The 17,458-nt window shown below is 33.1% G+C and overlaps 1 protein-coding gene across 1 annotated transcript in view; it reads right to left on the bottom strand.

Moving 5' to 3' along the window:
- The window catches only part of LOC105149046 (beta-1,4-glucuronyltransferase 1), an 80,510-nt gene continuing 63,052 nt past the window's right edge, over window positions 1-17,458 (bottom strand). Inside the window, exon 4 of the mRNA XM_087416079.1 lies at window positions 1-21. Within this exon, the coding sequence (XP_087272205.1) occupies window positions 16-21 (6 nt within the window). The 3' untranslated portion in view covers window positions 1-15. The remainder of the gene's footprint in view (window positions 22-17,458) is intronic.

The raw sequence follows: 17,458 nt of genomic DNA, 5'->3' as shown, positions 1-17,458 counted from the left end.
TTTAGCAAGTCTGGTCTAGATCTATTTTCCAAGCATCAAAATTTCAAATACAAATAGATAATAAAATCTTACACTTTACTGGTTTAAATAAGAATTGAATGAGTTTCACTTTAATCGCATTTTAATTTTTTCTGATTTTTATTATAAAGATATATTATTTATAATATATAAATTATTATATATAAATAATATAAATTTAAGAAAAATCTCTCTAATTATTATAATTATTACATTCAACACTTCTCAGCAATTAAAATATTGTGAAAAAATAGTTACGTGTGTCTTGATCTTCTTATTTAATTTATTTAAAAAAACCATCATTGTAATTAGGTTCATCATTTCTTTTATACTAAATTATCGGCGTAACTTGAGAATCTTATAAACAAATGGCTAATGTATATCTTTGTTGAAACACGTTTATAGGCAATATGTATAACGTGACTTACCATGATCACGATCATATAATCATAATATCGATAAGATATGACTCCGTATTCAGTTGCCTCGACGTCGAAATTATGGTAAACGGAAAATAACATTTATTCAAATTTGTGGCAGATTTGCCATTATACGAGATTACGTGTACATTTCACTAATATTCCAACAATGTGCGCTTTTGCATAATATTTTCCTGTTTTCAAACTATAGAGAACGTAAAAAAATTAAAAGTCAAAACGCTCTACTACTAGACCGCTCGATTTAATCAGAATTTTCTGTTTTTACATTAATTAATTTTACGAGTAAAATGTAATATTACGTCTAACAGAGAGTGTGAAGAATTATATGCAGAACAGAGTTTATTCTCAATTTTGTCGAAATTATATTACAGATTATAGTATTCATTGTGGTCTCGATATTTTATTCTATTAAAAAAATATTAAAATGATTTTTTACTCAAATATGAAAAATGTATAAAAATTAAATTTTCCGCGATACTTTCCACAATGCAGTGTCATCCGTGCATTCGAGGCGTGCGTAGTTACATGTGTAATTATGATTGTCATATATTTTTATCTTCCAACCTTTATTTCGCGACGAAACGTAACATTAAGCCGCGTAACATGATATTACGTTTTTACTTTGATCTCATATTCTCGACACTGTCTCATTAGCAACTTCGTATTATATCTGCGATAAATGCTTCCTAAATAAAGACTTTTATCGATAAAAATGACATCATTTCTCTCTTTGTGTGTTCGAGCAAATAATAATGCCAAAATATAATTAGACACATATAAGCTAAACTAGTGATGAGCTAAACGTTAATTTTTTGTAAACACTTGTAACAGTTACATACATTTTACAATAAGTCATTAGTATCAATTATTCTTCTTACATTTGACTGTAATTGGTCAATTTTTAACTTCTGACTTCCGATTTATTACTAATGGCTTATTGTAGAATGGCTATTACTGTTACTTCAAAATAACCAAATTATTTAAACAGTTATAAGTATTAGTTATATAAACGGTTTTATTACTTATAATACTCTATAATTTAGTCACATTTTTGGATTATTTAAATCACTTAAGAAATATGTTTTAAAATATTTCATTATTTAAAATATTTGTGCCTAAACAAATAAATATAAAACACTAAATTTTATGCACAAAAATTGATGTCAATATAATTATTAACTAATATTAACTATAACTCAAATTTATTTTCATTCTGTGTAGAGCCGTATTTCATTTGAAAAATATGAATATGATTAATATAAAGCAATTAAAAGGAAAAAAAGTTTTTAAATTTAATTTTTATTGTAGTATGATAAATTAACAAATATACATATAAACGAAATATTATATAATAAAATTTTATTTATGTACTTGATAATTTAAATTATTTTCATCGTTTTTAGAATTTGAAATTTACCTTTTATTTATAAAATTTAAGACACGATATACTGAATGTCTTAAACCACCCATATATCCTTTTTATCTCGGAAACAGAGTATTTTAGAAAAAAACATTTCAGACAAAAGTTGTGGGGTTCTAAATGATCCATTTAGTGATCTGATCAGTCCGATCTTGGGTAACATCAAGATGAGAGCAATATCACTTTGAATTTTTTAAATGGAACCTCCTATTTTTTATTACATCCTGAACGACATTCAAGAGACATTTTAGCCATCGGCGTGTACAGGTCGTCTGAGACACTCTGTATATTAAAAATAACCGTTTAGTGCGTTAACCATTATTTTCCAAATTTGATAACAGTTACTAAAATTATTTCTCAATAATAGTTACTGAGTAAATAACGAAATAACTCGCATCACTAAGTTAAACTAACATATAAAAAATAAAAATATTACAAATATTAGATTCATTATATATTCCTTTTCAGTCGGCGTACGATAAGTGCTTAATCGTATTTTATAACGAAGCACAAGAACATCGTCAGCTGTGTCTGAAATTCGCGCTTGAGAAGGAATATCGTACTTCGATATTGAATTGCTAATTACGAATTAGCGCACGCTCAGCAGCTACAAACTAAATATTATTCTTTTATTGGTCGATTTTATAGTATATTTATTTCAATTATAATTCATAATATTTTATAATTCATAATATATTAAAAGATTAAAGTTTGATATGTACAATAATAATAGTAAATTATTAGAGATGTAAAAAAAAGAGGAGAAAGAGAGAGAGAGAGAGAGAAAAAGAGAGAGAGAGATTCCGCGAAATAAATCTCGCAAAGTAAATATCTTTAAATCTTATCTGAAATCATTTTCTTTTATTTATTTAATATATAGATAAATATCTAATCTCCAGTAAAATTCTTAATTAAATATACGAGTGTTTAAAAATAAATACATTTCAAGTGTACATCGACAATGCTGTTTCAATCAAAATTCAATGTTACATGCAAACGATTATCGAGAGAGAATCGATTTGCAGCCAAAGCGAACACCAGATTCGCCAGAATCTAGGTTTATTGAAGCAAAGAGTGTAAGTATCGAGGAATATCCATTTCAGGTTAGTATTATGAACGATCGATTTTTACGCGCGATTTGGCCTTTAAAAAATCATTGCATTCTTATTTCTTTTCTCCTTCCCTTTCCTTTTGTTGCTGTTCATTCTCATTTCATCAAACGGGAATCATTTCTCGCGGAACAACGTTACGATGTTTTGATCATAAAATCAGACGTTTCTGTAAGTAATAGTATCATCACGAATAGCAAATAATAACATCGGCGCATTTGGACGATTTAATCAATTTTAACCAATTTTAATCTGCCACTCGGTAAAAGTAATTTTTTAGATTCCCCGATCATCCGCATTCGCGTGCATTTCGATCTTTTGCAGAAATAAACGCGAGAGAGAGATTCAAGCGAGAACAAAAATATTACGAAAATAATACCGTATATTACGTTCGTAACGCGAGTTGTACGGTAAAAATGTCAATGCTCGTAATACGTCTATAACGAAAAGAAAATCAACTCGACACCCGGATAAAACTCGGTAGATACTGCCAGACCCATCACCCTGTAATGCCGTTGGCGTCGTCTGTTTACGTCAGATGAAAATGTTTTAATTCCACGTTTCCTCGACATTTTGGTCGGCACGACGAATTGGTACGTGGCGAACGACCGTCCCGATGATCCCATAGAGAGCCACAGACTACATCCAATAACTTTCCTGACAGTCCGCGACGACCTGACCATTTCCCCTTCAGCCGTCACGTAGGCTTGAAGAAATAGTATCGTGCGAAATGTATTATATCAGTGTGCACGCGTATGTGTGAAAATTGGAAACATAATATTTACGATCGCAAATAAAGCGTCAAGAAGAGTAAAAATGATACAAATAACACGACGAATATACCTTTCGGATCGAAATACCATCTTATTACGTTGTTAAATAGAAATCTATAAAACAAAGTCTTTAAAAAAAAAAGAGAGAGAGATCTAGAGAAACAGCGTAAATTTAATAATAAATTTTTTATTCAAGCTCCGCATTGTTGCATACATTTGAAACTGCAATTTCGAGTTAATGGAAAAACTTTATCGTGCACATAGTTGCAAATTCGTGACCATCTGATCATTCGCAATGTAAAGAATCATTGAAAATGCGGTAAACGCGGTGAATCGAATAGTGCGCGACCGTTTTAAAGCCGCAAGCACGTATTTGAACTATCATAAAGTTGCGCTGTTTTATTTTCCACTGCGGGAAACGCTACGCGGCCGAAGAGATCGTACCGAGTAATTGTGTAAGCAACATAAATATTTCTCCACCGGTGAAACAACAGCTCCCGCAGCGATACGCGTTTACGTTTCGTGCGACAGTTTCCTATCGAAGCATTATCATCGAATCGTCGTGATACGATAGGTATCCTCCGTGTAATCATCGGATGGACGTATCATCGATCCAACTATCGATCCGATACAAGCAGTTCACCGAATCCAATACCTTCGCAAGCTTATGCGAATGTCCATTCCATTTTTTTTCACTCTGTTGCATTTTGACTTGAATTTGCTGAACGTCCCTTCAGATCTTCATTTTCAATCTCCATTTGTTAAAAGAAAAATCTCTTTGACAATTTACACCGCAAAGTCCGCAGAAATCTTTTTATACACGTATGAAAACCGGTACTGTCGTTTTGTAGAAATCGTCGATTTCTAATATCGTTAAGAATTCAAGTAGAAATGCATTTTCGAGTGGCTAGCAGCACACTGAGAAAACCAGCAGTCGGGAAGTTGCCGTTCAATATCACGGTATTACGTGCGAGGTGGCAAAACTCTGTGAAGCGATACCGTATTAAAGTAATAGCACGGAGCGTTATTACATCATAATCGTATGACGATTATTGCAAGCGGTACCGCAACGGCTAGTACTATGAACAAACGCTAAGAAATGGCGTTTCTCAGAAATTTATTCTTTGATATCCACACTCAAGATAAGAGTCACGTTTTCAGAACTATCGTAAACTATCGTTTACAGTACGCCAATTGTGCCAATAAAATTGATAGAAATCGCTATTAATTAAGTAACTATGTAAATAATTATTCATTAATTAATTCTGTAACAAATAATTATATTATTATGTCCAGGGATTTGCGTGTGTCAAACACAGAGAATGGGATCGTGAGATTTTTAGGAAGAAAAGAAAATTTACTTTGTAGGCAGATACGATCAGGAAACCAAAAGCCTTTATACATATCATGATAGGTATTGATTATAATTGAATTTAAACATAATAATTAAATTAACTATTTAGAATTGAACAATGGACTCGATTTTATTCTGATCAAGCTATTAATTCGATGAAATGAATGTCAATTTTGAAAATGCTTGGCACAATGATTCATATCTCATATCTTTATAAGGACATGATAGGTAAAGGGATACAAAGAGAGAGAGAGAGAGAGGGGGGGAGGAGGAGAGAGAAGAAAAATTGTGAAATTTATATTAATAATGCTTTTTTCATTATTATTTTTCCCTTCCTTATCCAAGATTTACATGGTACAATAGATTTAATGCAGAGAAGTTGGGGCCTTGCAGGTGGTAAGGTCTGTTTGTCTACTGAGAGACTAGACTGGTGGCTCGACGGGTCGAGGCGTAAGTGTTTCCGGTATATTGAGTGCTCCACTAACGCCGAAGCGCTTATCAAAGAATTAATAGAATTGAAGGTATTAAAAAGTTATAACGGACGGCGCAAGAAAGCAGAGACAGAACATAAAAAAAAAGTTTTAAGGATGCGCCGGACGTAACAATATAATAAATTAACTATGTAATAAATAATTATTTATTAATTATTATTAAAGAATAATTATCAGAAATTACGATTAAACTTCGATTTTTTGAAAGGACAAAGGAATATATTTTAAATATATTTTTCTCGTCACTTGTTATCTCCTAATTTTAAGCTATTGTTCAATTTAATTGCGTCTGAAATTCAAAATTTCAGTGCGTAGAATTTAAAGCGTACAAACACGCACACACACACACACACACACATGTACATATTCTATTAAACCTCTTTCAATGATTTGACGGTTTATCGTTCTGCGGGGAAATAGCAGCGAACACGTACGAATACATCTGTTAGCTTTCGATCGTCATCGTTCACATTACAACGAATCCATTCGCTCACCGCGTTCGTACGGCATAAACGCAACTTTGCATACGCGGACATGGCCGATATCAATTTCGCGAGTGCGGAATTTAGAGTCCACTTTAGGTTTAAACGCGATATCTAAAATTACGCTCAAATATGCGCTTTAGATTCGCTCACGTCGACAAATTGAGCGCCCTGTGCAAACGTAATCGTGCGTTAAAATAAAATTTTTCACGAGAATGAAACGAACAAATTGTTCGTTTTTTTTTTTTTTACAAAATTATAACATATCCGATAATAACGCGTCCATCATGCGAAATCCACGCATTCTACGACATTTCGCTAATCATAGAAACAAAAGGATCCAATAATATAAAGATAGAAATAAACGGAGGTCGTTTTCCGGAACAATTCTTGCCTCCCGAGAGGAAACGGGGCGCCCATGCGCGACGAAAGTAGTTGTCTGTTCTGCTCGATAGTCGACAATAGGCAACAAACCGTGACAACAGCAAAACTGGAGAAAGAAATTCTCTCCGCTGCGCGAAAATAAGCAGCCGGAAGTTTCTCGGTGTGTCGATGAAACCAGGGAATGTCTCCTTACACGCATAGTTCGGTGTCTGCGAACCAAGAAGCTCCGATAACCAGCCACGTCGGGCACACCTCGATTCCGCAAAAGCGCGTATCGACTTTTTATTCGACGGTGTTTCGTTCTAACAAAACTCGACTCCTAAATGGGGGAACTTGGCTCCTAGAATGTCTCGTGAACGAGGACGATCGCAGCTATAATCATCAGTGGCTTGTTATCTCGCGCATAAAAAAAGATAATTAGCAGAAAAGAGAGAAAAAAACGACCAGCGGAGGATCGAAATTTTCTTCGCAGTCATCCATTCAATTTTGTTAATTCGCGGAACGCTGATAATCAACGACGTGTCTCTTTTTTCTCTCCAACATCGAAAAAATTATCTATTATTTCAAAAATACACTGCAAAATTTAAAAAATTTACCATTTAACAAGTTTAATTACACACATAGAAAAATGGTTTCGTATCTAAAAATCTAACTAGATACAGATCTGAAAATAATTTTGTTGGACTATATTAAAATCGAGGGGGTAATCACTAGCTGAAATATTGTCTCACAGGTTATATGATTTCATTTGTTTCATACAACTTCATCTGATGACAAATAATTTTCTTTGCTATGAGCCTCTTAAGTTGACAAATGATATAAATCCAAAATAAAGAAAAAATACGTTTGTTATAGAAGTAGAAAATATTGAGAATTTGCTTTATCTATCAATTTAATTTACTTTTATTTCGTTTTTATATTCATAAAAAGTAAAAATCAATTTCACATCATAAATAAAGTGACTGTAAAAAAAGCTGGAATAATGACTTAAGTTCAGCTCATATTATGAAGTCATTTGATAAAATAAACGATTTTATCTAATATTACACAATTATTTCTCACAGTTGTATATTAATTATTGGATTATACACCGGAATTTCATATGAATTTTATAATAATTTTCGGCAACTTTGTCCCACGATTACATTAAGTGATTATCCCCTCGATTAAAATGATTATGTAGATCACTCAAACTAGTTGCTAGACTGTCAAAACTTTTTGCAGCATTACTCATGCTTAAGTTTTGTACATAATTATTTTGATGATCCAACAGAATCTACCTGAATTTTTAAATATCTTAGCAAAATCGTTCTTTCCATGTATTGTATTTCTAAAGAAAAGGCTAAGAATTGCTTCGACTTCCGTTTCATTCTCTGCTTAATAGCCTGAAAAGGAAAGAATTTAGTAGTATAAGAAAAAAACACATGGCCGTCACACACAGCGTCGCGACGCTGGCGACGCTTATTGCGACAATTTCGCGAGATTCTCAGCGATAATCAGGCGTCGCTATGGCGAAGATAGTTATCCCGACGACTGTGAAACGTGTATTCGGTGTCACAGCCATGCTCGCGGTTCTCTTTTCAGGATACGTTAGGAACTTAATAATATAAAAGAATTAAGCAGAAAACGCGCGGGGAAAGGGTAGTTCCTGAAGGACTCTGAAGGATACGAGAAGGGTGGCAGACGAGGTACATGCACCAGCCAACGGCTCGGCGACGGCCGTCCCGACTTAACATCGTTTTCCGTTTCCCGAGGAAATAAAAGCGTGGCTCTTCCACCAGGTTGAGGCTGGCTTGGCGCTGCACTCGAGATTGCATCAGTATTTTCCTGAGCGCCATCCGAGGGACTGAGGTCTCTGTAATTATTGTTTGTCTACCGAATGTGCGCGGAATGGATTCGGCGCACTCGCCCGCATTGTATCCTCTTTACCGCAGAATAAACCGGATTTACGCTTCGTAAGAGAGCGTATTGTGTAGAGACGGCTTTGATTTCCTTTCCCTTCGAGTGCGCCTTGTTCGAGTTGCGAGGCAGCATCTGACGACACTAAATGCGATGAATTACCGTACACGAAGTAATAAGAATGGTCGCGTCTTTAGAGACAATTCTCGAAAGTCTTTGTTAAAATACGTCCTTCTCTGTAAGTAATTTCGCGAGCGTGAGCTTTCGAGAGAATTTCTCCGTTTCTACGCTGATATTAAAACATTTATTAGAAATGTTTCGCGCTCGATAAACTTAGGCGACGTCGCGGAACACAAACCGCCGCACCGAACGCCCGCGTCGCGAGCTATAGATCACAGTCACGAGTAGCCTTAGCAGTGCTTAAAGTGACGCATTTGTTAGGACTCTTCGCTAGTATAAAGACGGAGACGTAGCAAATTACCAGGCACAATGGCGACTGTGTCTACGTGCGACTTCTTCTCCGTATGACCGTTTCTCTTACTTTAACTCGTTTACACACCGGCATTCTAGATACCGTCTTCCATCGCGCGGTAATGAAAATTTAGAAGCATTATCAAGCGGTCTCGAGAGCTGAGTTCCCAACCCTTCCCCTCTCTTCATCGGATGCCAACGAAGTCGCTTTTAAAGGAAAGAGAGCGAATGATGTAACAGAGTCCTAATTTGCAACTCTATTCCGTCGGGATATTCGTCAGGTTCGTGCACGGGGAAGGAATTTAACGAGTGACGAATGCTTGCATCAATCAAGATTATGACCGCTTCGGCTTCCCTGAAATTTCCTCTTGTATTCCGGCGTGGAACCCCTCATTTTTAAAGCTCTTCCGTTGAGTAGCTTTTGTAACCTCCCCCCACGATAAACTCTACTCCACCCTCTCATCAGGATATTGGCGTGTAGGCTTTTGTTTCACCTCGAATTATGATTGTAATTCGACACTACCAGGTGATACGAGTCACAGATGCGATCGTCATGTTTAAAAAATATTAATAAACCATAAAAATGCACACCTTTATGTGGTTAAATATAAGTATAAACATCTTTTTATTAAAACTTTTACTTAAAGACGTTGTAAGACAAATGCCATATGTTAAGAATTACTTGAAAAAATTACAGATTATTCTAAATTGCATTTAAAAGTAATACAAAAAAATTAGAGATAGTTGGCTATCTGTATGAAATGAACTATTTCTCAATAAAAAGTATTTTTTTAATTTGTACTCTAATAAAAATATATGAAAATGTATTATAAAATAATGATAAAAATCTCAATTTTTTTATATAAGTACTTTATAAATTCAAAAATATTTACGTAAAGTGACATTGAGATGCAGATATTAATTGTTCAGTAAATAAACGAAATATTTATTTGTTATAAACTAATTGGTGAATCTCAATAAAACTTTGCATAAGTCATTTTTAGTATTTAAAATATTTATATAAAAAAATTTAGATTTTTGTTATTATTTTTAAAATTTATGTTTATAACAATAACACTAATATCAAATAAAATAAATAATTTATAAAAATGTGTTGCTCAATAAAAACAGAATCTTATGAACACAACTTTCACATGTACGTTTTGTTTAAAGCGTAAATATTAAAAAAATATCTTACTTAAGAGATTTGTAAAATAAAAATGTTAAAAGAGACAGTAAAATCCTTTTTGTATATGAGCGCGTTATCCATCAGCGGTGACCCTGACTATAGCTGACACTAAAAAATCCTTTTGAGGGAAACATGCTAACAACATACTAACAACATACTTAATTTTGATTAAGTAAAATTATCCACCACGTTACCGTAGCTGTAAAATGACAAATAGTTGCAAAAAATGCCACTTTAATTATAAATTTCTCAAAATAATGTGATATAATAGAGCAATTTGGAAAAGATTTTGGATATTCAGCCTCCAAAAAATTGTAAAAATTAACTCTTCTTATTTCAATGTTAAAAAAAAATTTTTTTTATCAAACAAAGTAATTTATTATACGATTAAAGATTACATGGAGACAACAAAGTTCAGTCATCAACGAATTTCGTCTTAACAATCTAAGCGATAATAATCGATCGAGAATCGACTTTTTATAAATTTGAATAATGTTTAAGTATTCATATATTATTATGGAATATATTATTTGTTCACGGAAAAAACTATTTGATTTTTAACTCGAACTCGTTTCGCAAACTTGGTAGTCTCTTATTGTCTTATGGACTCTTTAGCGATTTACTCTTATATGGCTTAATGCAAACTACTCCAAAATTCGTGCGAACATTTTCAGGGACGTAAACACATAGATCAACACGATAGATTATCAACTGGTCTATGAATATTTCTGATTGGTTCTTTTTATTCTCTACAGTACTCTAGAAGTTTTTTATACAGTTCTCATGTTACTTAAGTAATATCCATATATATATAAAATAAAATACGGCATGTTTAAAACACCAATATATTGTAACATATGTCGAAAATCGTTAGATCCGAACGAACCTTTGCACGGAACATAAAAATCTCTCCCCTGCAGAGTACGAGAAAACGCTTCGTTCCCAGTGTCAACATTAATGCGAGAGAGGATTCGATGCAATATGTATCCCGATACATAAATCATAAGCACGGTATTAAAACTGCGAGGGGCATATGTGCCCTGTGTGCGAGCATTTCCTCGAACGACATACTCGGCGAATCCGTCGAGGAAAAGTCGAATTCTGACGCTTTATGAAAATCGCGGGACGCGTATTTTCTATCCGTTGACCTTACGCTTAATGCGGACGACATCGATTTGTGATACGAGCGGAAGGCTGGCTGGCTGGCTGGCTGACGTGCGTACCCCTTAAAAGTTCCATTCCTCATTTTTCCTCGATAGCGTTGCGCGACATTGCGCCGCGTATATCGATCTCGGAGAACATACGCACGATATCAAGCATTTTACGAAAATACATCCTCCATCACTCCGAACGTTTTAAACATCGATCGATCACCGCCCTAATCGTGTCGTTTGTCCGACAAAATACGTCGTCGTCAGGTCTTTTGACACGCAGCAGGCTCGATCGATGTTAGGGACGAGCAATCGCTCAACATTTCAAGAAACGAAAAAAACGCACAAAAATACATTTCAGGTGAAAAAAATACTATTCCCTACTATTTTTTTCAGATAAAAGGGAGAAAGGGAATAATATCATTCGTGTGTAACTCAAGTTGGAAATTGCCACTTTTCGGACAAAAGCAACAAAAGAGAAATATATGTATCCTGTAGGTAGTACAGCTTTTGTCCGAAAAATGATATTTCTTTGCTTGAAAGATTAAAAAAAAAACTGTTATTCTACCTCTTGTACAAAACTCATCCTTTTCTCCGAAAGAACATTACACTTTAAAAAATATGGGTGTGGATTTAACTATGGGTGTTAAATATCATTTTTAGTGTTGGTGTGAAACATCAAAAATAAAGAAATATTTTTCTTTCTAATTTCAAATAAAAATCAACCTTTTGCTTATTCCACGTGTAATATTTTTAAAAATATTGACGTGAATTTAACACATGGTTTGAATAATTTAATATCAACAGTGAGAATTTAACATACGCATAATAACTATGATATTAAATTCACATTTATTAAATCTATAATTTATATCAACATCGCGGTGAGAATTATATAAGCACCGCGTGCGTGGTGTTAAAATCACACCTATATTTTTTTAGAAAAAAATTGATGTGAAATTACAAAGAAATATATAAATTCCTTTATTTCTAGTTTTATTAAATTCCTATATTGTCGTCTCATAAAAAAAACAGGCGCAAAGGCGGCTGAATCGCGTGCTCGTCGGAAAAATTCATAGTCCCCTGTCCGCCTGCAAATCGACTGCGCGCGATCAGTGCACTATACGGCATGCATTCGCGCAAGTTCCGACCAAGCGGGGCCATCTCCATTCCAGCGACGTGCAAATAATCCCAACAGGCCTTTGCGTGTCTCTCGCTGCCCCTACCCGGGTTCCGATCCTTCTCATCCGAGCCCCTCTACTCTCACGAAATCCCGGTCGTTTCGTAGCTCCTGTCGCGCGTGACGAGTCCATAGACTGGGATTCCATTTCGTTCTGTCCCTCTTTTCCTGACGCTACCTCGGAAATATGACGTCCGCGACTCGTCCGTGCAAATATAAAGTATCGACCGTCCTGCAAAGTCGAGCCTTCGATAAAAGAGTTCCATTAGCCCGGGTACATGGGACGCGCTTCTTGCCAACAACGATCGCCAACCAACCACATCGCTGTCGTTTTTTGAAGGGTCGTTTAAATAAAAGCGGAGTCGCGATGACAACGAGCTTGAGAGATCGACACACGCGAGACATATTTCAAAGTTCACCGCGATGATAAATATCTGTCGCAATGCGCAATCCTTTGTGCAAGCAGATTGTTACAATGGTAATATTTACCATTTAAGAATTTGTAACAGTATTTACACCAAAAATATGTATGTAAGAGTTTGTAGCGGTATATTTACGCAAGAAATATAATATATATGTATAAAATTAGATATTTCGCTATAACTGTAAACGAATGGAAGACTACAATGAATGAGAAAATTATAATATACATATATAGAGGAAAAAGTGGTATTATAGCACTCCAGTTACATTTTACACAATAATTTTGTTAATAATCAATATTTAAGTTTAAAACTTAACAATTATATCCGTTAAAATATTGTCCGTTGAATTAATTCTTATTACTTAGAGTTAGAGATGAAAATGATCAAATTTTACGATAATTTATTCGGTAATTTACGGTAAATTAGTCCGTAATTTATGGAGGTTGGTAAAATGGTAATTTACAAAAAAATTATAAAGATAAAGTAATTTGATTTAAGAGTATTTAATCATTAAGTTAAAAAGTTGAAAAACACTTTATTTAATTTAAATTTCGATATTACATAATTACATATTGATAGAAATTTTCATTTCGATGTTACATAATTACATATTGATAGAATAATTAAAAAATATAGGTACGTAGTAACTAGAGAAACTTCAAATAAATTTTTTATTAAAATTTTTAAAACAAAAAGTGTGACAGGTACAGTAGTCCTTAAAAGTTAAGAAGTTAATTATATTTTTCATACCTTCTAAACTTACAGTCTACGTAGTAAGTAGAAAAACTTTAAATAAATTTTTTAATTTTGAAAATAAAAAATGTGACAGATCTCTCTCTCTCTCCATAATCTTATATTATATTTTTTATATCTTATAAACTGATTAATACTTTTATTTGCTTGCTTTTATTTTACTTTTTAGCGACTGTCCTGTTTTTACTAGAGTAAGAACAAAAATAATCACATACATCAAACAAAAACATATTAATTATATATTAATTGACAACGTTTAGTGAGCTTTGTTCTGATTAAATTATACCCTATTGAAAAAGATCACGTAATGATGTGATTTGAAAAATCACAAGATAAATAATTTCATCTATGATTTTAATTTTATAGTTATTAAATTTTAAATTTTAAATAAATTAAATAATTAATTAATTAAATGATAGAAATAGAAGAAAAAAATATATATCATCTAATTTTATACATAAGAATGAAAATACAGTCCATTTATGCATAAAATTATAAGAGACAAATTTTATCAAAATTACCAATAAATTACCATTTTATCGCAATTTTATCGTAAGTAATTGTAAGGTTGAATTTTACGGTATTTTTGCATCTCTACTTAAGGTATTATTAATAAAAATGTGGCGATATTGCATAATGACTCGAAGAAAAAAATATGACTTTCCATAAGAATAGCCTTAAAATATTAGTTTTGTTGAGAAAACAGTATTTGATTACAAAATTAATAAGAAAGTAAAACATTTTAAAATATATGCAAATACATTACTCTGTACTAAAATCTCAGTACTAAAAATAGTAAACGTAATATAAACTATAGATTAACAGTAGAGCTACAATCGATTATCAAATAATTATTTTATAAAAATCTCGAAAAAGAAGCAATCAACACACCTAGCCACATTAACAAAATACCATGCTATTGTTTAAATTAGAATAACTCAAAATATATACAGTCAAATAAAATGTTGAATAACAAATAACACACTCAAAAATACGTATATTCATATGACAATATACTTATGTTTAAGAAAAATGAGGAAGTAGGTGTAACTAAATACTGAAATGTACCTCAAAAACGTTTTAAAATACTTGAAAGTAAAAATACGTTATAATAAGTGCTGGCTATTGAGTATTGGTATATTAGCGTCTTGGTGTAACGGCGAGCTACTGAACAAATAATTCCATAAGTAATCATTAAGATTCGCTATATAATAGCAGAGATATTAGGAGAGGTCACAATATATACATTGGCCATAATACCATCTTCTCCTCTACTTAATATTTGTGCTTTATCATATCAGTGTTGTGTGACAGCAATAAAAATTATTTATTACTATTATTATTATTATTATTATTACAGAAAAAGGAACGATTGTGGATGAGAAATTACAATATTTTGTACTTGCGTTGTATTTTGGAGAGGATCAAATTACTTCGTTACAATCCGTTTATAAGATATTATAACATAGCCACTGATCATTAGTATTTGCATTGTCGTAAAACATTTTAGTTTTGCGGATAATAGATAGGTGTGTACTCTTTGCGTGATTTTGAGAAATATGTTGGTATTAATTTTGTAACTTCAATCTGGTTTGGAGGCTTTCAAATGATATAATTGAACTACATTTGATAACGAAATGTGTGCATATATCCGACGTGTAAAGTTATACTACAAGTCTGTTTTTTATTTCTGCATTAAGCTGCACTAGAACTTTCTTTCTCGCTTTCGCCAAATACCAAACATATATCTATTTCACTTTAAGTTCCAAAAGTTCAGTTACAGAAAACAGACCTTGTGTACATACTAATTGGTAACATTCCATCCCCCTATTCCGCAACTACATACTAATGATAATTATACATCCCTCCTTCTATTTCGCAATCTCTTTTTCCTTTCCACTTTTTTTGCGAATTACGTTCTGTTGGTATCACTCTATAGTTAACAAACTTGTATTATTTTGAATGTAAGAACTGACTATGAATACCGATTTAAAAGTAGTTATGACATTATAACATGAAATATTTGGATTATTTCAATAAAACAAAATGTATTCTATAATCCCTTCCTCCATTATTAATATAATACTTTTAAAATATTCCACCAATCAAAAAACAAAATATCGCGCGAGAAACTCCACTGTGTGCAAAAGAGTTAATAGCACGTACCGCTAAGGAAGGATCTTCTTCAGATGCATTTAAAGTTAAGAATCATTGATAACAAATTTTCGAATTTTTGGTAAACATATAGTGTGTTGAAGACTATTAAGAAGAATTCAATATCTATTCCAACCGTAAAATACACACACACACACACACACACACACACACACACACACACACACACATTTATGACAAAGCCACCACGGCGAACACGTAGGGAAAGAACGCGAAAGTTGTTTTATTGGCCGCTTTATGGAACATCGAAAAATGGGAGGATCGAGAAGTGTGTCACCTGTACACGAAGAAGTTTACATGGAGGGAAAATAGTAAGTTTACGGCCCGCATCAACGGGCGAAAAAGTTTCCGGGAAAACAATGACGAGCTAAAACGCCGTAACGTATACGTACCCGTGTTACATAGGGACCTTCCGGCAGCAATCTCTCGCTACCCTCCGCCAACATTTTCCGCTAGCTTTATTATTCGCGCGGTACAATCCCCGGTATGATAAAAATGAGAGAGAGAGAGAGAGAGAGAGAAAGAAAGCGAAAGAGAGAGGGAGAGAACGAAAATGCGAGGAAAATTCGATAAGAACACGCATGAATAAAACGACAAAATGCTGTTTATCTCCAACGAGAACAAAAATTCGCGTACAATTATGTTAAATTCGCATGGCGCGCAAAATGAGGAACATGAAGAGGGAGGACCTCTAAAAATTTTTTTTTATTAACAGGTTAATCCCGAATTCTCTCTTCGAAATAAAAATTTAAAAAAATCTCGAAAAATCTCGATCTTGCAACTCAATCCAGGCACGATTTTCCATCTGGTACAAAGAGACAAAAACATATTCGCGTTGTCAACATTGTTACAAACGACAAATGTTTATTAACGTTTCGCCGCTTGTCCCCGATGTAAACACGCGAACCAATATATTCGAACGTTGATTAGACATGCATCCAATACGAACAAAATTTTTTACACCCCACGTATGATCGACGAGAGAACGAAAAAAGTGGAATGGTTGCGTCCCACTCAATAGCTCACGAATGTAACGAATGATCGAGAAACGCATCAGATTTGCGTATATATTCTATGCGGAACCTGCATATACATATACACACACATATATATATATATATATATATATATATATATACAGGGTGTCCCGAAATCTTTTGCCAATCGCTTTTATGTAGATAGAGCGAACTAAACTGACTCGAAAAGTCCTCTACCATTTTGCAATTTTTGCAATAGTTAACAAGGTATTAATTGCCAAATATTAGTCTTGAATAATTTTTTACTTAAATACTATCAATTTTATAGAAAAACTGCAAGAGATAAAAATCATTTATTTTCTTCTCATAGAACTCTAAAAATTTTTTCAAAATTTTTTTAGAATTTTTTAATATCGTATTTTCTCATGGTTGGTAAAAATTAAAAAATACAGTATTAAAAAGTTGATAAATTCTGAAAAAATTCTTAGAGTTCTATGAGAAGGAAATAAATAATTTTTGTCTCTTGCAGTTTTTCTGTAAAGTTAATGGTATTTGAGGAAAAAATTATTCAAAACTAATATTTGGCAATTTTTAGTAATTAATATTTTGTTAACTATTGCAAAAATTGCAAAATGATAGAGGACTTTTCGACTCAGTTTAATCTGCTCTATCTACACAAAAGCGATTGGCAAAAACTTTCGGGACATCCTGTATATATATATAGCAAAAAAAGGCATGTATATACATACAACGTTTAACTCCATCCA

This window comes from Acromyrmex echinatior, chromosome 19 (assembly GCF_024713525.1).
Source record: "Acromyrmex echinatior isolate Ae372 chromosome 19, ASM2471352v2, whole genome shotgun sequence".
NCBI classification, from domain to species: Eukaryota; Metazoa; Arthropoda; class Insecta; order Hymenoptera; family Formicidae; genus Acromyrmex; species Acromyrmex echinatior.
The sequence above is the reverse complement of the archived record's forward strand: the minus strand, read 5'-3'. Positions and strand labels throughout refer to the sequence as shown.